The sequence below is a fragment of the Rhipicephalus sanguineus genome, chromosome 1 (genome assembly GCF_013339695.2).
Source record: "Rhipicephalus sanguineus isolate Rsan-2018 chromosome 1, BIME_Rsan_1.4, whole genome shotgun sequence".
Lineage (NCBI taxonomy): Eukaryota > Metazoa > Arthropoda > Arachnida > Ixodida > Ixodidae > Rhipicephalus > Rhipicephalus sanguineus.
The window spans coordinates 131,611,521-131,636,444 of record NC_051176.1 but is presented as its reverse complement, the minus strand read 5'-3'; the positions used below and the strand labels follow the sequence as shown (position 1 = coordinate 131,636,444).

Here is a 24,924-nt window from a genome sequence, read left to right as displayed (position 1 = left end):
AAGCAAATGCATACTAAGCAAATGTAAGAAAATTAATCGCCAGGCAAAGAAAGAAAATGATTGTCGTGCCTTAATAACAGAAAATCAGTCATGATTTAAAAAGATCGAGAAAACGTATCGGACTTCAAATCGCGTTCTCTGCCCCTTCAAGTTGTCCAGTCTGCGCGCCAGAGTAAGTGCGGATACATGCATGTCAGTCACGTGGGTGCGACAAAAAAACATCGCGAATCGTTCATTTTTTGCATAGGTGCAGTGTACACCCTCCCAATTTTTCAATCTGAACACGCCAGCGTCTACCACCGAGTCGATAAGCGCCACCGTATAGCGGAGTGCAACGACGAAATGAACGTGAATACGCGCATGCGCGCGATGAGCAGTCCTGTGCAGCTGTGTTCTCCTAAGCTGTTCCAGGAACCGTACACCAACCCCGCTTCTTTTGAGCACCATTATCGTCATTTTTTTTCTGAATGCTGCTATCAAGTTATACATAAAAATTCAAATGGACTCGCTTAAGGTGGATGTGATGTGATATACAACCGCTGAACATTATACGTGGGTATGAGCATTGTTTTTTTCTTTTATTTCCTGTAGTTCACGCAGCACTTTCCTGAGGCAAAAAATATATCTGCCGCTGCAAGCCAAAAACAGGAGAAAAAGCATTGAGAGAAAGCCGGTGGGGTCGGGTCCGTTTCGCATAACAGCCCAGGAGACGAAAGCTGCACAAAACTGTTCACTGCGCGCATGCGCGTATTCTCACTGATTTCGCCGCTGTGCTCCCTCATACAGCGCTTATCGACTCGGCGGTCGACGCTCGTGCATTCAGACTAAATAAATTGGGAGGGTGTGCATACTGTATTCCGCTAGGCTGCGGCAAAGAGTATGCAGGCCAGACTGGCAGGTTCCTATAGATGAGCGGTTGCGGAAGCGCCAATACAACGTTGAGAACATAGCCTCGCCGGTTTATATGACCACGCATTGTGCACGCTGCCGCTGAAAGACTCCGTTTTGCTGCACTCATTCTTTGGGCAGAAACGCCGACCAGCTCACCATTGAAGTACGAGTAGATGCTGCAAAGATTAAGAGTAGAAGAAAACCTAGTGCTAGCTGACCGTCAGTTTCCTCTGTAGTGATCTGTGTATGCGTTTTTAGTTTTCTGTCCGCCTATTGTGCGATGATATATGCATACCATGAAACCCTTAGCCCCATGTCCCATCAACCCGCCACGTTGGTCTAGTGGTTATAGTGATCGACTGCTGACCCGCAGGCCGCGGGATCGAAACCCGGCAGCGGCGGCCGCATTTTCGATGGAGGCGCAAATGCTTGAGGCCCGAGTACTTAGATTTAGGTGCACGTTAAAGAAGCCCAGGTGGTCGCAATTTCCGGAGCCCTTCACTACGGCTTCCCACATAATCATATCATGGTTTTGGGACGTTAAACGTTAACAATTATAATTAACACCGTATCCCGTCTTTTTCTGACAAGTCTGTGTGTTTTTCGTACTGCAGTGTGCATGAGGTCATGCCAAATACCCTCTCAGTCCACCCTCTTGAGCTTAGACTGTTCCAGGTGGTTAACCAGCGTAGACAGCATAAGGGGAGAGAGGAAGAAATGAAAAGAGGAGAATCAAGGCCGAGTGTGGACGCGCCCCTAAATACTAAGTCGAGTGAACACCAACAGAGAGGAGCGCCATCAGTCAGTATATATATGGTGGAGCTTCGATTTCCAAAAAACAATATTCGTTGCTTTTTGACTGTATACGTAGTCGTATTGGACTCAAAGAGAAGTACACAGCTTGGATTTTTTTCTCTCTGTGTGTTTAATGGCTCATGTACTTTTCTCATTCGATGTAGCTTTTCTTCTACATCTGTATGCCACCAAGTTACGCACAATGCTTCACACTGATCGACACGTCGCTTTCTTTCAATATCGCTATATTGTTTTGCCGTTTCAAAGATGTGCATGCCAAAAGAAATGTATATCATCACGTAGCACGGTTCTAAAAGCGCCACCAGGAAGAGTAAGGATTTGCACGTCTTTCAAATGCATTAATATGCCGAAGAAAAGCGCTTAACTTTCCCGCATGCGAAGACGCTGGAGCGAAAGCTACCTTACTCAAGCGCAAAAACTTAGTCGATTTGGTATTATGTGAAATTTAGGCGCTTTAGAACCACTAATATTCGGTAAAGAAAAAACCAAATAAATATGTAAGGTATAAAAGACATAATTTGTGTTAAAAAATATACTGCCGCGGCTTCTCTTCGAAACCAGAGAATGGAAACGCATTTATGCATTTATTGGATTCTTCATTGCAGACGTGTTCATCAATTTCTATTTACAAAATTAAGCTTCAGCTGTAGCCTCGGTGACGTGTTGAGCCGAGTCTTCAGAGGTGGCCACTTGCTGAGGCCGGCATCCCATGAACGCTACCCGGAGCTCCATGTTCTGTTCATGCTGAAAAGAGTAATGAGAAAAAAAAAGTAATAATGGCTTAAATTTAACACCTAATTAGGCCTGCCAGTGAATTTCACTCATTACGATGTTTTGCATTACTACCACTGCACGTTTGTTTTTTGTTGTTTCACCGCAGCAGTCACACTGACTGCAGTTTGTATTAGATGCGAAGCAGCTTATGGCGGAGTTCAATCCGCTGGTATGCGGCGTGACCACCCTTACTGCGCATGCGCAAACCTTCTCCACACACCTCCTCTCCACTCCCCCTCTCCACTTAACGCCTGCCGAGATCGCGGAGCAGCGGGTGGAGCAGCGGAAGGCTCGACGCGCCGAAGCGCAACGTTAACGTCGGCAAGCGGACCCCGAGCTCCGGGCTAGGGAAGCCCAGCGCAAACGGCAGCGTCGGCGGGAAACTGCTACGGATGAAACGCGGGCTCGACATGCCGAAACGCAACGGCAGCGTCGGCAAGCAAACCCCGCCGTACGCAACGCCGACGTCGAAGCCAAGCGTCAGCGCCGAGCCAACGCGTCGGCTGCGGACAGGCGACGCGAGTCCAACGCCCGTGCAGAACGCCTCGCTAGACAACTTCAACGCCCGGGCTTCGACGGCGCCGACGCCCGGTTCCAGCGCGAATTCCTCGACCGGAGCTTCGGGCACAGCTGCAACGTGTGTGACCTACTTAGGTTCGATAACAATAGGACCGAGGTCGGTAGCATGCGCAACGAACGCCAGCGGAACGCGATCGTGCAAGTGCTCCGGCTTCGCATCGCTTCATGGTCCCCTTTAGCGGGAGATGGTGTAATTTGTTTTCTTACGCCCAACACTCGACAAGAAAGACTCTTAAAATCACTCAAATCAAGTAACTATATGAAGATGAAAAAAATCAAAAGAACTACAATCAACGCTTTATTAAGACGTTTCCGTGAAATTTATTTAAGACGAGGTTGGTTAGCACGACTGCTACATTTGTTCCCGTCACTACGGTCATATAGACTGCGCACGCGCGCGCGCGTTTTGCAAAATTTTTTTAAAGCCTCCAAATTTTGCTAAAATTACATCAATACAAAGTAATTATCACCCGGGCATGTATCGTTTCCTAAAGAGCATATTATTCATATACTTATTAACATTGCTGGTCCCATGGTCGCGGACATGTTTGTACTTCGAAGTTGAAGGTAATCGAGATTAAAAGTGTAAATTATTGCTTCTACATTTCAAAATGGCCATGTAAGACGAAATAACCAGATTCAAAGTATTCATTCAATATGCCTGATTGCGCTCTCGGAACCGGAAAAGAAGGGTTCTCTATCCAACTCGCGTGTGACATAAAAGCGCGGCTTAAAACGGAACTGCCGTAGCGCTTACTTATTTTCACAATATCCTTCTGATTGATACTGCGCTATTACATTAACGACGTGCTGTTACATCGGGTGACAACGTTCGCCAAAAGTTTATGAAAAAAATGTGTACATCGTCTCAACAAACGTGGAACATTGATTTTATAATCCTTTGTGCTGCTAGTTCGATCACGATTATTCAGTGCAAACAGTATACTGTCATCTAATCTGCAACGTAATGAGCGTTAACTCCAATTTACTCAAGCTAAAACAAGAAAGAAAGATGCTTGTTCCAGCTTAGAAGTGCAGGGAAAGTAAGTTTCAGAATTGGTTACAGTAAAAAAAACTCACCGTAAAGACGTCTGTCCGGTTGTTCTCCTGCAAAGTGGAACGAAAGTATGTTTAGTGTCTTGCAATATATGCTCGAAAACAAGGAGAAAATTTCGCGTTGCTTGATGGCACTTGTGGTATATGCGACAGAAGTTTTTTTTTTCCCTGCGCACCCCCTTGGTTTCACAGTTCTTGAATTGCGCTAACTAAGCACGAGGGCGCGGGTTCGACTGCGGGCCGGTGCGGGTGAAATGATGCGGGTGAAATGCAGAAACGCCCGTATGAACAATAAAGAAATCAGGAGGTCAATATTAACCCGGAGTCATACCCTATATATGGCGTGCCTTCTAATCATAGCGCATTTTTGACACGTAACCAGAATTTAACTTCCTTTAAATCGCAGGTGCATAGAGGCAAATTCGATAAAGCTTTTTTTTTTCTTTCTTGGCGTACAAGGGCGCATAGCTAATTGTGTTCTGCCTATACATCCTTCATCAAAATTTCAGTAACAAGGTGACGCAGTATGCAGCGAACTTGCCAGAAGATTCAACATTGTCTTTTAAATAGTATATTATAGGAGCTTATACCTCGCACGGCCAGAGGTATATTGATCCACAGCACAGTCAATAATCCGAGATGTTCTGCTCCCACAAACCCACTTTATTTTCTAGCGCGGACTATCACACACGCTATTGCTAGTAACCTAGTTTTCGAAAATGCAATCTTCGTAAACTCCATATTTCTTTGCAGATGTAACAGCTATAACACATTTTAAATGCGAAACATAGCTGCGAATCAAAGACCCTTCGACCGTTTATATCTATCTGACTGCCTATTAAATGCGAAGCATTTCTTGGCGAACCAAATAAACTTTGACAATTTCTATCCATCTATCTGTTTGCCTGCTTGTCTGTCTGTCCAGCCGCCTACGTCTTGGCGCTCCTGTGGTCGTCTCCTTAACTTGGTATGCACCAAATTGGCATAGGAGCCCGTGAGTGTATGACTAACAGAATTCACAGGTCGTGACATGAATAACATGACCTCCCTGTCATGTACTTCATGAAATCCTTTCGACCAGTCCCGTGTGGCACATACCCGCATACCGCGGGCCGTGGTATTCGTGCATGCGGCACAGGTGATTCACAGTTCACATCAACTCAGGCTTTGGAAATCTTAACGCAGCAGCGTGAAGGGCACTTTGCAGCAGAAAATGCAGTGCCGCATCCAGCAGCGTTATCGATGGGTGAAATACCCGAAAGAAGCAAATAATAAAGAAAGAGTTCCCCCGCCGAGAATCGAACCTACAGCTTCTTGGCCACGACGATACGCGCCCGGAGCTTGACAAAACTGGCGAGGCAGATGCACGCCACTGCACAAACGCGCCTTATACCTCTCACACATTCTCTCACGCACGGTGCCATGCATGGTGCTCTCTGTTGGCGGGGCTACGCGGGGCGGGGTGGTGCCGCCGTCTGTGAGCGGGGAAGTGAAATAACGCGGCATGACATTTACTAGCGCCGATAAAGAACGATTTGGCGACGACGCAGTTAAAGGATGGCCTCGAAGATTGCGCGCCGGCGCGCAATCTCGAAGGCCATGTTTAAAGCGTCTCCATGCCATGCGAAAAACACTGGTCCCGCTAGCATCGGGGAGTCGCCCATAAACGCAGTTACGTTCCTTGCCTTTCGCGTCGTGTAAGCGTGGGACGGCTCGTTGTCGCAGTAGTGCAGGTTCCACATGCACCAACGGTGTTTCGCCGCCGACTGCTTCGACTGCGACAGCACCGACTAATAAAACTGCTGCAGTAAGCGCTGCAGAAAGGCAATGATGTAGATGGGCGAATGTCGTGCCTTGGTGGAGCGAGACAGAGGCTAGCGGGATGTGGAACGCCTGCGCGCGTTCGCGGCTGAAGCTACTAACCTCCGCCTTCCATGTTGCCGAAGCGCAGTGTGGTAGTGTATGCATGAGCACTGGCGTAGGTTACCACATTTTTCGGGAGCGCACACCGTGCCGTTTCTCCCCTCAATTGACGACGCTTGGAAGAAGTGCATATCGAGTGCCAGTGTTTTTTATGCGTTCGTTGATGTCATCTTTGCGCGACATTCACGATACGCAGTGTACAGGTATATGTTAAAAACTTCAGCTACCACAACGGTCAAATCATGACCATGGGCGTTAGTCGTCGCGATGGATATATGCTACTAGGCGTCAACGTGGGTGCATCCAAGTCAAACGGTGCTATAGCTGCCAAACACCAATAGACATTGTACATGATCTCATATATACGCAGTAAGCACTACTGTGAAGACACGTTTCACTTTCGTGTTATACCGATTCCTATGATGGAGGGATCAGCCATGTTTTTTTGTCTATCAAGCCGCCTATGTGTGGGTGTTCTCGTGGTCGCCTCTTTACCTTGGTATACACCAAAATTGGCATAGGAGGGTATGAGTGCATGATGAACATGACTGACTGGTAATGATCTGAATAACATGACATGCCTGTCGCGTACGTCATGAAACCCTTTTCCACAGTCACGTGTAGCGCATATCCGCATACCAGGGCCCATGGTATGCGGGTACACGAAACATGTGTTTCACAGTCAATATCAACCCAGTACAGTGACAATAGACATTGAAAGCTTCAACTTTATAAGACATTTTGTGTTAATTTAAGAACAGAAAGATATACCATTTTTTTGAAGCTGCGATTTTAATGGAGCAGGCAAACGCTGAAAAACGTGCAGCAACGACCCTTAGCCAGCTACATCGCGGTACAGATCGTGAATAAATGCGTTCCATCATCGGCTGCCTAACATAGGTTGTGGCAGTGGTGCTTCTGTAGTGTAATTGTTGGGGTTTAACATCCCAAAACCACGATATGATTATGAGGGACGCCGTAGTGAAGGGCTCGGGAAATTTCGACCACATGGGGTTCTTTAACGTGCACCTAAATATAAGTACACGGGCCTCAAGCATTTTCGCCTCCATCGAAAATGCGGCCGCCGCGGCCGGGATTGGATCCCGCGACCTTCGGGTCAGCCGTCGAGCACCATAACCACTGGACCACCGCGGCGGGTATGGTGGTGCTACTCTAGCGTCACTTGTGGTTTCAGTGTTGGTTATCGACTTTATAACAATGTAATAAACGATACATCTTACGACTCAAGAAGCTCGTCCCCGCAGGAATAGGCCAACGAACGCTGCTTACACACTGTATCATTAAAAGTGACGTCTGTGCTGTAGCGTGAGTGCCGGCATTTTTTCATGCAGTGAGCTAATCTTTAGGCGCCAGTGTACTCGACGTGCCCTCATAATACTCTCATAATATGCACACAGCTACTCAAATTCCACAAAGACGTCGATCTATCTCGTCAGACTTGGCTCAAATTGCGGGATGAGCCGCGTAAGTGCGCTGACAGTTTTACATGAAATCCCTTCCCACAATGTTTGAGATCTGACGAAATCTTTTCGCCTCGATTCGACGTTGCTGTGCCGCCTCTCGATGGGCGTTGCACTTACGGAAGCTTATTCGTTCCGCATCGGAACGGCTGACACAGCCACATGCAACCTGCCGTGTTTTTCCGACCAGATTATGCTGCGACGCGCCTTTTTTCAAGGTTAGTAACGTCAAGTTCGGGTCTGACGTAACACAGCGGCTGCATTTCCTGCGCACCCGGCGCGCTCAGTTTCGATGATTAATATTTGAAATTAGGTGTGTTTTCTTGGAATTTCCAAAAAATGGTATGTCATAAATCGTCACGTCCTGCCACTTTTCAATATAAACAAGTGCTTCAAAATTAATAGGTTAACTAAGGATTTATATTATTTATCATTTCAATTTAACTTTAAGTGTGGCTAAGCTTTTCCGTCTCGACGAAGTTTTCGTGTGTGAAGACGACAGGTGCCTGACTGTCATAGCATTCTTATAAAAAATCTGTATTGTCTAAAAACAAAACAAAGAGAAAACACCCTATATATTCACTGCGCCAGCAGCGCAATGAATATACAGGGTTTATTATGCAGTTCAGTCACTTCCTTGTGAGCTGTGTTATGACTACAAATATCTACATGAAGAGAATGTTAACACAGTACGTGAGGCAAGACTTACCAGAGTGCCATCCCTCTCGCAAAATTTCTGAATACCACACAGGATGGTGTCGCAGTCAAGGCCCTGCCTTACACGGTCCAGCTTCCCTCGAACCTGCGTGGCACAGTGATGCGCATTGTGAACAACGATTTTCATTTCCATGCTCTACTGAGTGCTTCGCGAATGCAATGACGTTAACTTCAGTTCCTACCAAATTAGCACGACATCTGCGTTGCATTACCACTGGTAATATCAACTATATGGGCTTTAAAGTTCTTTCTGACATCACCACCGCGAAATACCTATGCACAGCGGACGTATGCGAAGTTAGATCAGGCAACGCATCTTTTATCTCACTTAACGCTACTCTTCTAGATACACGAGTCTTATATAAATAGTTTTTCTTACACACTCAAACTAAGTGAACTGTGCACTACCTGATCAATTAACAATGTTTTCCTTTGTTATGCAAAATATATACCATCAACCGCCCGAGTTCACTCATATGCTGTGATTGGCCAACGTTTTTTTCTTAATGGGAACCACTCTGGCGCTTACGAACTGAACTGAGCATGGTGTGCCCTATTAGCAGGGGGTGAGTTGAATTCACCATTACTGCCCAGGTGTTTCCTACATGGAAAATTTTAATATCTGGCCGATCCCATAAGCGTGCTAATCAGCGTTCATAAAAGAAAAAAAGGAAGAGTGGAAGAACAAAGACGGAAAACTAGCCCAGCAACAAGTGTTACAAAGAGCTAGTGGATGGGATTGTCTTGACTAGCACCAGCGCCTACTAGCCACTACCTGTAGTAACTTTCGTCAATTGTCATTATTGGTATACTAGCTAGATAAAAACTTCCCAAGCATCTAAAATGGAATAATGCAATAGCATTGGATCGAAAATAAAGAAATACCAAACTTAATTCGTTTTAATAATTTGCTATTCACAGTTCACTTTCCAATTAAGTGAAAAGAAATTGCTTGAATGTCTTGGTGGTTATTACTAAGTTCCATAGTTTTCAGATACGAGTAGGGCTATTTCGGTCGGGGTAGTTGCTAAGTGTCCATGGTGCCGGATAGCGCTGCCTTCAACCTTCGACTTCGCTCACACTAAGCGCGTTGAAATGCCGGGTCTTCGCTTTCAATTATCCAATCCTCTTCCAGAAATTGTACAGAACAATTTGTCTTCCCCAACTTAAATAGGCGCCGTTGATTTAGAGTGCATTTCTAGGTCCACCAGTGATATCATAAAATGAGCCGAGAAAAATACTTCCTAACCTTGTGTAATCATTGCTTCTAAAAACGACATTGCATCTTGTTCTAGCGTTAGTCAAGTCAAATATTGCCACCGCCATTACTTCATTGGCGACGAAACCACGCTAATCTGCACTTTCTTCTCAAAATTCGTCGTATCATCGCCTGCTCTGAACTGCTTAGTTTCATCGTTTTTTTTCTTCGAATTCCGCGTAGGATAATCAGGGAGCATAGACCCCTTCGTGTCGCTGCCTATCATAGCCAACTGTTCACGGAATCAAAGCCGTAGGTTTCCCGTTTGCCGGTGAGTGAGGGGTGGTTACACAGCCAGCAATCACGGGCGGAGGGGGCGGAGTCAAGCCGGACTAAGTGTGCATTGAGAGGGAGGTAAATATGTGATTGTGTTGACCACAATTTTGGAATTCGTTCGTGCAACGCTCATTCCAGCTTGATACTGCATGTCTAGAACAACATGCAGCTTCTAACGCCGCTAATTAGGGTCACTAAGGTATTCTGCCTAAGTTGGGGGAGGGGGGGGAGGGGGGGCTATGATTTTCTTGCAAACAATGCCCATACGTGACAGTAATTTCTCTGTAGTAAACCTAATTCGAATTCAGTTCGTTGGCTTCGTAGATATTGTTCCTTTCGATAAAAAAAAACTGATACAATAATATCTTACCAAGCAATTGCTCATCTGATGTTTATCTATTTGCTGATGGCTACTGTAAGTTATCGTCCTATAGTACAAACAAAGAGGACATCTTCACCGTAAGCCTAAATTTATTCTCTTGGACACGCGATCTTATATTAATGATCGTTAAGAGTAAACATTAATTCGAGGTTCCCTGAACACACAGGAACTGAGAAGTCGTTCTTTTTCGGCAAGAACAGCAACGAATCTCATTATGCTGCTTGCATTTAAAAGAAAGAAATAAAATATTAAATTATAGTGGCAGTAGGAAGTCAATTTTTTTATTTAGGCCGCTATTTGTTTACAACATTTGTTGAAGATACGAAAATGGAAGAATTCGGCATCAAAAGCTTTCAGCCGTGTACACCAGCAATTACAGACAATACCATAATACTGCAAACGTCGTCTAATAATGCAACGAAAGTTTCGGCAAAACTGTTGTATTACATACCGCTTTGACATATACCCCTGTTAGTGAGTAGTACTTCTAAAAAGCCCTTGGCAACATTGTAACAGATGAGTACTCTCACCACTGAGTGCCAAGTCGGGATACCTCTTTCTCCATTAGTAAAACCACTGGGTGCCCCGCGGTACAAAGAATCAAACCCAGTACCTCCCGCAATTGAGGCGGGCGCTTTAAGACTTAACCAACCCCTGCGGTGCTCTGTATTAGCCTCCAAAGGCTGTTTGTACCACTGCAGAACCCTCACCCCACCACTTTTTGAACCTTTGCTATTTCTTCCTCCAAATAGAGTAGCACCGGGAGGATATACATGCTGAAGATGGACACCACTACAGCCCTTAATCCGTCCATAAAGACGTTCATCGCAAATCTTACTCACCAAAATGCTCATCTAGCATGCAATATACCCCAGATGTGGCATTTGAGGCACCAACAAAAAATCGTACACAACTAGGTATATGATGAACTGCAGCATAGGTGTGTTTTGTATATGAATTGTTCCTTATGAGAAAGACATACCTCCTCTGTGACGTTTTGGACGACACAATCAACCACGGTAGCCAAGGTTTCCGCTGGCAAATCTGAAAAGAAAGAATAATTGCGGTCGACGCTGTTCGGTGGTGCTAATTTCAACGCAGTTTCGAAGTTTTACTTTCTAAACCACATATAAAAACCACCTAGTTAAACGACTTCCTGGACCTCCCCCCCCTCCTCTACCCCTCTCATGCAGCTCTGTCCTATAAGATATGGATTCAGTGTATTTTTTTGCACAGTGATATAACAACAACCACAGTATTTCTCAATATCATACCAGATTCTACGAAAATGCCTCTTAAGCCAAGAAAAACATATTTAAAACAGGCGCATTTATCGCTCTATAAAAAGCATTAATCAAATCTGCACGAGCCGCGAAACACTGTATTTACGAAAGCACGACAAACCTAACTGATTTCGGAGCTAAGCTATAGTACATCCGAACGACGAGTTTCTCCTGCATATAAACGCTTGAAACTGCAGAGTTGGAGCGAAAGCAGGTTTGTTGAGGCATTAGAAGCATAAGGTGTGCGTCACTAGCACAATCAAACAGAACGTAGACACTTTAAGCGTATGATAGGAATATAATTTCTACATGTACGCCCAATTCACAGCACGGCAGAGCGTACACGATGTTTGCCATGCTTTAAAGGTTCTCCCACTGGCGTATCCAGGGGGGCAGGTGTTGGAGATTCAAACCCCGAAATTTTTCGATTTTGCATGTGTATATATACACACACATACAAACGCACACATATGAATATACATAAAGTTTGTTTAAACGCCCCGTCCCCCCCCCCCCCCCCCCTCTCCGAAAAAATATCTGGCTACGCTACTGGGTTCTACTAACATGACATTTTACAAAACTGTCCCAATCGACTCACTCTTGATCATCTGTGGTGTAGTATTCAGTGACCTTGAACGGACATATTGAGAACACATATTGAGAAGAAGTGCCCCGCACATGAACTCAAGGCTTCTTTTTTTGCATTTACATCCCCTTTCAGATCAGACACTGACATCCACTCACGCATAATTTAAATACAAACCAGGTAAGACTAATAAAACACTTTCTTTTGTTTTCGTTGGTGCGATTTATGTGAGGGTGATTTACTGTGGCCACTTTGTATGGAGCCCGAACAATTTCTTGCCACCGCATAATTACTAATAAGAGATTGTGGTCTCTAAGTTATAGCTTGAGGAAGCCGTTCCACATTGTAATTTCTTGTTCGCGTAACATTCGTCCATGACTGCACATGGACGAATGAAACACTGAATGAAATGCAACGAGACTTACTGCACACGGATCCATGGTGTCCGTGATGGTGTCCATGATGGTGTCCGTGATGGTGCCCATGCTCGTCACTGTGGTTGCCATGATGGGCTCCATGCTGCTGTCCCTCAGTACCTTCGGGGTGATCGGCGTAGGCGATGACGAAAAGGACAGCGAGGACCAGGGCGGCCTTCATGTTGGCTCAGTCTCAAGGCGTTTCGAAAACACTACTGCCTAGCGCTCAGTTTGGCACGCTTAAATAGGGGTAGCGCTTGCCCATTTTTGAAACATCACTCTCTCTCTCTTTCTATTCTCGCAAGAAAGAGGCGTGGCATCTGACAGAGGTCCCAAGAGACTCGAGAATTCATCACTGGGGTGATGCACTAACCGTCATCTAATGGCAATCCGGATCGTGGCGTCAGTACTATGACGCAACAGTTGCGTCATGGGTACTTCAAGTGCGCGAGACAATAAACAAGAAAGTACAGCTAACTCTTAAGAGCCCTCGATCCTCTCCCTTTCCAAGGGTCACGAGTATCTTATTTTCTGCTGCTACGCTATCAAATCTTGCGTCTTTCTTGACTTTCACTCTTTATCTTTCTTTGTCCTCGTCTTAAGTTTCACGTGGCTTTTCCGCATGGCACTAAGAATTTTTCACAGCCTTGATAAGCTGCCTGCATTCACTGCTGATCTGGCAAGTCTACACTCCGAGTCTCTGTCATACGGGCCTCTTGCGCATAAAAACTTATGAAATTTTGAAGTTGCAAGCTTATTAGCACTTCCATTTCCTGACAAGGAGAAAGCGAATGATAAAATGCTTAAGCCTGCCATACACTCTTAATCAGGTCCTGGTTACATCTAGCACTTTGAGCGGGACCTGATTAAGAGTGTAGGCTATTGATCCCTCTTGCGCATAACTAAACATGACAGGTTATATAGTTTAAACACATATAACAAACAAATATTTTCTACTTTTCATGCAATAAAACGTGACAGGCACAATATCTATTTATTAACTTCAGCCACTCATGTTTCTCAAGCAATATGAAACGTGTGCACATTGACCAAGTGAAGCCCCCTATTTACAATACTCTAGAATAATTAAACATTCAGAAGCCGCTTTTTTAATACGGTGCAGCAAGAGAAAGCTGCTGTTTTTTTTTTTTTTTAGGGTGGCGGGGACCTCTGGTGTGGTATAACTCCCATGCACATTTGTCAACAATAGCCCTACAAATTCGAGCGTTTAATTTTCATTCCAGTTATTTGCTTCTACCAGACTGGCCCTTGTACATTTCAGAGTGACTATACCTCAGAAGACGAACTTTATATCATGCTAGCAATATTTCACGCTTGTATTTCCTTGCAATATCAAAGATGCACTCTTATTAAGAGCATTGGAGATATCTTCATGTCGAAGACGAGCACCACTACAATTCTTGAGCCATCCATGAAGACGCTCACCGTGAATATTACCGACTAAACCTGCTCGGCTTTTATGCAATATACACTAAATGTGGCACTGCGCAGTACCAATCAAAAATAGTGCGCGAGTGACTATGTGATGACCAGCACCATAGGTGGAATTTGTTTATCAAGTATTGCTTATGAGAAACGCCCACCTCCTCTATGACGTTTTCTACGATGCAGTCCGCCAATGTAGTCAAGGTTTCCACTGGCAAATCTGAAAAGAAGGAACAGTATAGCGGTCAGCGCTGCTTAGTGGTGCTAATTTAAACGCAGTTTCCAGGTTTTACTTTCTCAAACACATAGTGAAATCGTGTAGCTCAACTACCTATACACTCCCAGGATAACACGCCCAGTAATACCCAATAAAGTGAACGGGAAACGACTGCCGCCGTAGCTCAATTCGTAGAGCATCGGATGGCTTGTCCGAATGTTGTAGGTTCGGTCCCTAAGGGCGGCGACCTGTTTTTTCGTCCACTTTAGTTCGTTTCCACCTACCGTAATTACTGGAATCTAAGCCGATGTTTTTTTTTTTTCGAATAAACGATGTGCGAAACTCGGCGGGGAGGGGGGGGGGGGGTCGGCTTAAATTTGAGTACAATGATTAAGTTTTTTTTCTGGCCTGGCGAACTTCGGGGGTCGGCTTAGAATCGGGGCCGGCCTAGATTCGAGTAAATACGATATATCATAATTACTTCCCAACTGTGAAAGACTACAAGTAATGTCACCTATATTTTCCTTTGCTTGATTATCTTTTGGTTTCATTGTGTTGTGTCTGACAAATAAAGGATCCCTTAAAACATTCCCTTCGCTTCGTACTGTCTCAACCGAAGGAATTTCAGAGAGTGCGTATGCGGTTGCAGGAGTGTGTATGTTTAGTTATTTCAGAGAGTGTGTATACAGCGGTTGTTTCGGGTTATATCTTAGATCACTCTTGAAAGAAACAGTACAGCATGTTGTACGGGTAATAGGAAGATACAGCTTGTGAGGTGATATCCAATATATTGAGAAAGAGGGAGAAGCCATTTTTTTCATCAATCACTGCGTCCATTTTATGAAGATTCTTTGAATAAAGGCGGTTTTACTGTGGTGGCTGCAGTAACTAAATTATTATTCATATTAAAAGTCTTCATAATAATTTTTTGAAAACAGCGATACCTTCAAAGTAGCCAAATTCTAAAGCTTCCAATTACGAGGGCGACTCAAATGAAAGGGAGCTAAACCACCTCGCGCAATAATGGTACGCTCCATTATCTGCTAGGCATGCGCGTGGCACACAGGCATCTCTCATTCAGGTGCGAGGATAATGGTTCTTTAAGACCTTCATACACTAGGTTGAACATGATTGCGTGACATAATGGACGCTCCAAAAGTTGAACACCGGGGTGTGGTGAGGTTGTCGACAGCTGAACGTGTTTCCTAAAAAGAAATTAGTCGCCGTATGGCTGCTGTGTACGGTGAACATTGCATTTCATTGGGCACTTTGAAGCGTTCGAGCAAACGGTTCAAAGAAGAACGTGAAAGTTGCAAAGACGATCCAAAACCGGGCCATTGCCACCGTGCAATCAACCCCAACACAACTGCAAAGGTTGATGAGCGGATTAGACAAGAACGGAGGATAAGCATTGATGAAGTGGCACAGCGTGTGAACATCAGTCCCAGTTCGGTTCACATCATAATTCATGACCAACTCTGCTTCCACATTTTCGGCCAATTGAGAGAACAGCTCAAGAGAACTAAAATCGTGTCGGACGATGATGTGTAAGAGTCAGTTGCAGACTTTTTGAAGCAGCAACCTAAGGAGTTTCATGAGGCGGGAACCACGCGGCTCGTTCGTCAGTGTAATAAATGTCTAAGTGCTCATGGAGATTACTTTTACACAAACTACCCCGTTTGTCATGTTTCACCACTGGCTATGCACCGACACGACAGGTCACTGAACAGCACCTAATAACATCTTTAAAGAGCGCACAAAATTGCCGCATTATGCACCACTCTTATGTAAATCATTAGTTCATAAGTGCAAGGGCGTGGCCAGAATTTTAAGGCGCAGGCCCTTTCTCAAAACGCTCGTAAATTTCCACGCAACGGCATCAAAGCTTTAGTTCATATGTGAAGTTTGTCCATTTCAGACGATTTGGCGATTTCAGTTTACAGAATTATGACATCTGCATATTTATGATCCACAGGGGCGTAGCCAGAAATTTTTTTCGGGGGGGGGGGGGGGGGTTCAATCATACTTGATATATGTTCGTGCGTGCGTTTGTATGTGTGCGTGTATATATACGCAAGCAAAACTGAAAAATTTCGGGGGGGGGGGTTGAATTACGCCCCCGATGATGCAGTGTTACCAGTGTACAAACTTCGCAAATCAGTTTTCGCAACTACTTGCAAAACATTCTACACCCTAAATAAACAAATTATACTTCCTCTAGAGCCCCGGGTCATGAATGCAATTTTTCTCTGATATGATGTAAAATTAGTTATTTCAAACTTGGCAACCATTTTTATAGAATAAGCACCTTTGCGTTTTACATTTATCTGAATAACAGAATTTGAGATAGTCCGAAGTTGAGGCTTCCTCATTATGTGTCGCCCAAAAAATGAGTCACTTAATGTAGTACTTGACTCATGTATTAGTGTTTCCGCGAGTCGCTTGTAATACTTACTATTTTATCTGTTAGCTCAGTAAGCAACTTTGGAGAGACAGTGTGCTCTTACCCATAAGGATTTCACATTTTGTGATAACTACGGATTAATACTTAGTGATTCGCATGCGCAGATTTTACCAATGCGTAACTTCAATAGGGAAGCCTGTAATTACAAAGATCACTCTCGTTAGTGTTAAAGGTATGCTCGCTGCATTGTCTCCACGGATAAGAGTATACTTTCGCGGTATTATTTCGCAGCCTTTTGTGGTTCAATTCACCATTCTGAGGAGGGCTCTGTTATCGCGCTACAGTATTATCAGTAGCGGGGATGCTGTGGCTATAGTATGGCGTCGCCACGGCTTTGGCCTCTGCGACACGCGTATGCGGTTGCATGGGATACCAGTACGAGTAACCGGAGAAGCCGGAGTGGCGACAACGCGGCGGCTCACGTTAGAAGTGCGATTCTCGTAGCTTGCCATTTCCGGGAGCTAGTGGAAGAGAGTACTGTATTTCTAAAGGTCACTGTGCATCATAAAAAAAATACAGCCAAGTAACCAATGAAAGCAGTTGTAGAAATCCATTGCACCAATTCTGGAAGTACACATACTCGCGGCAATCAAATATGTTATAGACAGGCATGACACTTCGCAAAGAGGCGCCTTTTCTTCTTTTTTTTTTGTAAGGTCTCTTTTCTATCATCTTTTATCCCCCTTACCCCCTTCCGCAGCACAGGGCAGCCAGGCGGTCTGAGAACTGGCTAACCTCCCTGTCCTTAGGTTTTTTTTCTTTTCCTCATCCTTTAAGCTCTTTGCGTCAGAAGCTGCGTTATTACTGAGACAGTCGAGCACGTGGTCCTCTCGTGGGAGTCTCATATAACGAGAGACACTGCCAGCAACGCAAGCGAAAATCAGTGTCGCTATACGTATCAGTTTTCGTCTGAGTCTCGGAACACTTCAGTTCGCACGTCGTTTTCACGTCGGTCTTTCATCTAACCCTTTAAACTTAACGAACTTGCACTTCTGGCCTGTCGGTGTCCTGCTTCAGTATTTTGAAACTGATTTCTAAACTGTCCAGAAACTTCTCGTTCTGGAAGGCTAGCCCAGAGCGTTCAGTCCATGGCTGTGGGATACTGCTGCTGAACCCGAAGTCGCAGTTACGATTTCTTTCAAAGATGGTCGCATTCTAGTGGTGCCGTATTGAAGAACTCCAGTGTGCCGGGAATTGACGCATAATAAAGGTTTCTAGAAAGACGAAGTTAATTCGAGGGCCTGCAACATAGTGCCTTTCAAAGCCCTCGCGTTGATTTTTGCAGGCAAGCCACGTGATTTAACTTTAACTTTTTTTTTCTTCTAATGGAAGATGAAAACCAACAAGTTTTAACAGGTAGCATGGCACACATGATGCAAGTAACCGCAGTCGGTTTTGCAGCAAATTGCAATATGTGCACATACCTGCTGTATTATTTCAACAGAATAAATAAAATAAATGTATAGATCGCATTTTCACCTTGTTTTAAACATTACCTAAACTGAATATCTGGATAAAAGTTTCTGGTACATCGGAGGCTGCTGGCTATCTCTCGATCGTTTATCCATGCAATAGATGATAAAAGTACGTGGCAACCCCAAAGAAGAAATAGTAAAGTGTAAATAAATGTAGGAACGCATTTCTATGTTTTTCGCAGGAAGTTTTAGCATACACACACTGCATTTGTAATATGTCATATAAGTCAAACCGCACTCTCCTAATCTTTGTTAAGAAAAGCGTTAGAAGACAATATGAGACAGCGAAAGGTTCAAGGTGTTGTATTTGCTCTTTCATACCCGCCTATCACTACATTAAATGCACAACGATAACGAACGTGAAAGCGCTAAGTGAGCACACAAGCAACGATTGCATAAAACATTAATTTATCTAAAACGACACGAGTCAGCTATACTAATCGGGTTCAATTAATACATAAGATCAATACAGACCGTAATATATGTTATTCAATGGTGCGAGAGTGCACCAGAAGGTCACTGAATACAATGTCACGAGTTGTGTGTTTTTTCACGCCGGTCGTCTTCGTATGAGTGTTCGTGCACTGCACTTTGGATACACATACTGTCAAAACTAATCTAGAGTCGACAGCAAGCAGAGCACCCACATTTTGAGCAAACAGTTCGCAGAATCAGTAAACTTCCTTTGTTTTCCTGTGTTGCTCTGAATATAACTTAGATTTGAAAGCCTTGTCACTGATATCCATGCGACTAATAAATCATTGTATATATCGTGAATAAGTTCAGGTTAAATCACGGTTCTGTGCAACTTCTTTTCAAAGACTCACATTGCTACATCTTCGTCGCACTTGCTCAGGTTGGTGCTAGTACAGATAGCAATTTAATTTCATCCAGATGGCTAGTTTGTTTCTTGGCTTGACTAATTAGTAAATTTTCGCCAATATGCCATTGCAGGAATTAATTTAAGGCACGTACGACGATAAAGGAAATGCAGCCGGTTGTTTCGAAAGCATAAACCACTCAGAACAACTTTTGAAGATAACGCCAGTTTCGAAAAATACGTTGTCAAGTTTTCGACAAATTTCACCGATGCTTAGTTAGTCTTCAGCTCTAGTGCATAAAAACTTTTTTTTTATTAAGTAATTGTAAAAAGACTGCATTTTGCCCTAACTTCGACAGCCCTTATCGCAGAACAGGTCGTAATTTAAATGTTCGTTTCAAAACGATATCGTCATAACCATCATAATAATAATCATCGTTCTCAGCCTATTTTATGTCCACTGCACGCTGAAGGCCTACGTCATAGGCATCCGTTTGTATGTCCTGCGCATTACGTGGTCAGCCCAGGTACACTTCTTTCGTTTAATACCAACTATGGAATATCAGCTACACCAGTTCTCTGTCTCATCCATTCTACTGTATTCCAATCTTTTACGTTGTGCCTACAATTTCGGTTCCAATTGCGCACTGGTCAGTCCTTCACTTTCTGCCCTATTTTTTTCTGCCTATTCCTTCAAGTTTCAGCCCCATATGTTAGAATTGGAAGTATGCAATGATTGCATACATTTCGTTTTAGGGACAGCGGCACTTTGTCATTCATGAACTGGTGATAATTGCCGTATGTACTCTAACCAATCTTTATCCTTCAGTGGATTTCCTTTTCACATGAGCAGGTTCCACCGTTAGCAGCAACACCACCTAGGTATACATACTCCTGTACAGACTTCAAGGGTTGGTTGCCAATCGTGGGTTGGTTGCCTTTCCTTTCACCATTACCTTTGTATTTAGCATGTTTATTTTAGATCTACTTTAATATTTACTCGGTTTAAGTCATTAATCATTTCTTTCCAATACGTCGCAATAATTGTTGAAGAGAAAAATGTCATCTGCAATTCTTAGATTGCTGAGATATTCTGTGTTATCTTTATTCTTGTTTCATTCCTTCCAGTCGTTTAAACACTTCTTCTAGGCATGCAGTGAGCAGCATTGAAGAGATTGGATCTCCTTGACTGGCGCCTTGCTCTATCGCGATTTTATTGATCTGCTTGTGTTGGGAAGCAGGAGAGCTGTGTAGCCTTTGTAGATGTTAGCTGGGGTACTTATATATGTTTCAAGTAGTCCTTGGTGATGTAACGCCTCCAAGAGTGCTTGTACCTCTACTGAGTGCGTTTCGTTGTGTATAAAAGCTATACAAAGAGGTTTGTTGTACTCTGCAGACTTCGCTATTACCTGTATGATCACGTGGATGTGATCCGTTGTAGAAAAATCCTTTCTAAAGCCGGCTTTTGCTCTAAGTTGGTGAAGTTTAGTGCTGCTGTTATCCTGATTCAAATTACTTTCGTAAATATTTTGTGCAAAGAAACAGAAACTAAGCTGATGTTTATAATTCTTCACATCTTTAACATCTCCCTTCTTGAGTATTAATATAATGTCATTTTTCCAGCTCAGCGGCACATTTGAAATTTTGAAACAATCAGTGTAGAGTTTCTCAAGTGTCAGTAATATAAAATCCCCGATCATCTTTGATTAAGTCGATAGCTATGCCATCTTTTCTGACCGCTTTCCCGTGGGGCATACCTTTTATGTTTTTTGTAACCACCTCAGCTGTAGTTACACAAAGAACTTCAGTGCCTTGTTCTACTTTCTACAGAAGTAGCTACATTCTACATGTTCCACAGAAGTAGCTACATTCACTATTTCACTGAAACTTTTATAACTTGGCCCGGCTTATCTTGTCAGTGCCTCTATCTCGTCAGCAAGCGCGTAGCCAGGGGGGGCGGATTGGGGGTTTAAACCCCCCCGAAATTTTTCACTTTTGCTTGCGTATATATACACGCACACATACAAACGCACGCACGAACATACATAAAGTATGGTTGAAACCCCCCGAAAAAAAATTCTGGCTACGCCCCTGCTCGTCAGTGTTATATTACCTTATGTTACTGACTTTCTTGTTGTTGATCAGCTTTTTTAACCTCAGCAAATTCTATTTTTGATCTTGAGTGAGTCACTTTCGTCTGTTGTCGCTTCTTTATTAGGCCTTTCGTGGGATCGGGGAAATATTTCTCACTTCATGGCATTGGTCATTTACCTCGAAATTCAATTGCTGCTTCAAGTATCAATTAGTTATGGCTTCGTCCACCCCTCTATGGTGGTACTTCCTTCTTGTTTTAAAGTTTCGTATTGTTCTCAGGGGTAATTCTAATCTTATCTATATTTTTAAAGGCGAAATCCTTAGATGCCTCATCAAACGCGAAAACTGGCCGTCGGCGTCGGCGGCGTCAACACGAGTGATGCAAAAAAATCATCGTCACGTGATGACTCACCACATGACGTTATCGTGGCATCACAGATAACCAAAATTTGCGACGTCATCGTCGCGTCACGTCACGTGACTTCACGTGATTCCTCTTAGGCGACTCCTTCGACTCCTATTAGGCGAATGCATAAGGGGCCCTGTGAGTTTTTCGGACTACTTGTAGGTTGATCTGTTTCTTAGTGCTTACAGTACAACCTCGGTGATACGAATCTCGCGGGGTTACCAAAAATATTCGTATCATCCGAAATTCATATCACCAGAAAACATGGAAAATTAGTATGCGACAAAAGAATGTTAGCATACGTTTTGATTTAGTGCTTCTCAGGGTCGCAGCGACGTCGTGAACAGCTCTGAATGATTGCCTGTAAAGTTTCTAGACGTCAACGATCATACTTCTACTCGTAAATATATGGTGCACGCGCGTGTGTTATTAATGAACAAGATGTGTTGTGCCCCGTGACCACGGTGTAAGAATATTCAGGTGTTGACACTGCTCGCGCCTAAGCGGCCAGAAAATGTTCGGTCATGGGTTCGTTGAGCGGTGCGCCATCTAGTGGCTCGAGGCGGAGAGCGCCCGCGAGTGCGTGATCGCCGCCGCGCTCGCCGTGCCCTTTCCTGTCACTCTCTCGATTTCGCCCCTCGACGCCGCTTGGCGGATGCACATTATCGAGCAAAAGGCACAGAAAAAATGCACGTTATCAGCAGTATGCGCGTTGCTATGGAGACGACTGCCCCGCTTTTCGTAGCGCCCTCGAAGAAGGCGCCGATGAAACTGCAAGTCAACTGATAAGAACCCGAACATTATCTGGCCGCGCGTGGATTGCGGTTTTCCATGCGTTGGGGGAAGAGTGTCAGCACCTGAGTATATTCTTACACCGTGCCCGTGACCGCTACTAGCCCTTTCCTCATCTTTCTACGCTTTTTTGCATGACACAAGATTACTGCGGCGAAAGTGACTTAAGAAGCTCTTTGCACACGATAGATAGAGGCTCAGGCCAAGCTCCTTCGCCAAGACCGTGCGCTTCGTCTATTGGGGTCTTCGTCCACGTTTCATGGGACTTCGTGACGGACCCGCAGCCCAAGTTTCAGTCTTGTTTCATGGAACGTCTGATTGCGGGGACATGGCTTGCATCGACGTGGCAGGCACCTATTAACACAGTACAAAGACGCTGCTGCCTGGAGCACAGGAGCACGCGTAAACACGTCGAGAGAAAAAAAAAAGTGCGACGTCAACGTCATCTGTAATATAAACGCGAAGGCGTATAGAGGCCTCCAAGATTCGCGCGCACTATTTCGGAGGCAGCAACGCACCGTTGATGGTCGCGCAGCGCGGATGCCCGCGCCCGCGCGTGACTGCCGCGTCTTCCGCGACCGCTCGGGCAGCGCCTGTTCGTACCTGTGCGCTAGCGTACGTTCGTATCAAACGTCGCGGGGTGGAAATCGGTTCGCAACAACCGTACTCCAATACATTGCAGGCTAATGGGCGTTGGCCGGGACCACAGAAAAATTCGTATCACCCCGAAATTTGTACGACCCGTGATCGTATCACCGAGGTTTTACTGTAATTCGGCTCTTGTTCTCCTCAGGTTAAGGGCTATTCGTGCCTTCACTAGTCTATAATCACTACATTTTCTGTGCATATCGCGTGTATGTCCTGTACTATTCCTGGATCTGTGCATAGTATAAAAAGATTTCGTTTTCTGTTTCTCCGTTAGGGCTTTTCCATGTCCACTTCCTATCCTTATGTTTTGTGTATAAGGTGTTCATTATGCGGAGCTAATTTCTCCTCTATTGTTCCTAGAGTACATGCAGTAGTTACCGATTGCGTCTTCCCTTTTCTTCCTACTTTCGCGTTGATGTCTCCCATGACTATGATGATTGGGTGCGCACCTTCTGCACTGCTAATTCAACATCCTCATAGATTTGTTCTACTTCTTCGTCGTCATTGGCTGCACGTTTGAGCGTAACCCAGGAGTTCTTCCGTTTTATATCTCCTATTTAATTTTATCACAACACTTGCTACCCTTTCATTGATACTAGATAATTAATCGATGTCCTCTGTATTGTGTTTGTAAACTATATATTTTACGCCATATTCTTCTTTTGAGGGAGCCCTCTGTGACAGAGGACGTGCCCGTTGTTCAGTGCCATGTAAGCTTTCCTGTTTCTTCTAACCTCATTAAGGGCACTGATATCCCAGTCTAACTCTAACTCTACTCTAACTCTTAGCGTTAACTCTACTAATCCAGCTTCGCTTTTTAAAAATTTGTCGCTTCATTTCGTACATTTTGGTATGCGCGCTGGGCTGTATACCAAACATATTTGGATGTCAGAGTGAACATTAACTAGTAGTGCATTTGCTCAAGGCTGCGTGCGTGAATGTGGCACTTGGCAGTGTGCCACTTGGAAGTGCAACACTTTCAACGTGTCAACATTATGACGTGCGCATACTTGTCTGTGTTTGGCCGGTGGTCGTGTTTACCGAGTAAAACAGTTAAAGTGTTATCGCTAGGCGCAACTTCATGGCGTGAAACTTTCTGTAACGCCATCTCCGATTTTATACGGAAATAATGTCTGTAATCAGATTGCATGCGTGACGCATATAGTAGTGCCACCTGTGGTATAGCCGACGCGTGTGATGCGTGTATTAAATTTTCGGTGAGTGACGACAGTTCCCCGCTATCAATATGCTTGCTCTTGCTAGGCACGAGTTCGTCAGGAAGGAATTTAAGGCATCGACTCCTCGTTTTTTTTTTTTTGCCATGACCACAGACCTACAAAATTCACTGATTTGCAAATGATTAATTCTGACCTGAAGCCTCAATTTGCGAGATTGCACCTGTCTCTGGTAGAATGCATTGCAGACTGCAGCCATTTGTATTTGCGAAAATAGTTTGTTCAGCTTAGTTACTCAACTTCATTCTATGCTTGAATAGAATAAGCTCCCGAAACGAAGCCTATACGTTCATTTCTCATGCACTGGTATGCTCGAATTCTATTTATGCAACTTTACTCCATCGAATGATTACGCACTGCAGTGCGTATGTAGTGGTACTGATTTCTGTGGGAGCGTTCTAAGCTGTTATTTTGACGCGATAGCGTTAAAGGGCTCGTTTCGCAGAAATTCCCGGGTAGGCGTCGTTGATTGCGAGTGAAAAGTAAGCGTTGTCCGTGAGCGAAAATTCGAGATAGACGCAAATAAAGAAATAATAAAAATTTCCGATTCAAGCGGGAATGGAAGCCAGGACTTCTGCGTAGCAAGCAGGCGTTCTACCACAGAGCCGCGCCCGCGCTTGGAACTGTATCGGAAAAAACCCAACAGTAATTTCTTGCAGTGCGACGAGTGCCCTTAACGAATGTAATATTGCGTGACCTATAATTTTAGAATCGCACCAGACGTCAGAACACGTTAATTGCGCAACGAACGGTTGGTTTAAAGGACCACCAGTACAAAGCACACACGCATAACTAATCATCATTGTCAGCAACAGCATCAACAAAGTGTGCAGCTGCGCAGGTGCACGTGTTACCTTATGGACGCGTAGTGGGTACTTCGCCAATTCGC

At 44.4% G+C, this 24,924-nt stretch overlaps 1 protein-coding gene across 1 annotated transcript; it reads right to left on the bottom strand.

Moving 5' to 3' along the window:
• Positions 1-2,254: 2,254 nt before the first annotated feature.
• LOC119398215 (uncharacterized) lies at positions 2,255-12,703 on the bottom strand. Its single transcript, XM_037665337.2, has 5 exons — positions 12,448-12,703; positions 11,136-11,197; positions 8,230-8,322; positions 4,141-4,167; positions 2,255-2,451 (listed from the first exon to the last, which is right to left on the bottom strand). The coding sequence occupies exons 1-5, from the start codon at positions 12,617-12,619 to the stop codon at positions 2,341-2,343; spliced, it is 465 nt and encodes a 154-aa protein (XP_037521265.1). The 5' UTR covers positions 12,620-12,703; the 3' UTR covers positions 2,255-2,340.
• Positions 12,704-24,924: the final 12,221 nt, after the last annotated feature.

Coding starts and splice junctions, on each gene's coding strand:
- LOC119398215 (XM_037665337.2), bottom strand. CDS start 12,619: ATGAAGGCCGCCCTGGTCCTCGCTGTCCTTTTCGTCATCGCCTACGCC. Junction 8,323..11,135: donor TCCAAAACGTCACAGAGGAG/GTATGTCTTTCT, acceptor TGTGCCACGCAG/GTTCGAGGGAAGCTGGACCG. Junction 2,452..4,140: donor ACCGGACAGACGTCTTTACG/GTGAGTTTTTTT, acceptor TACTCTTTTCAG/CATGAACAGAACATGGAGCT.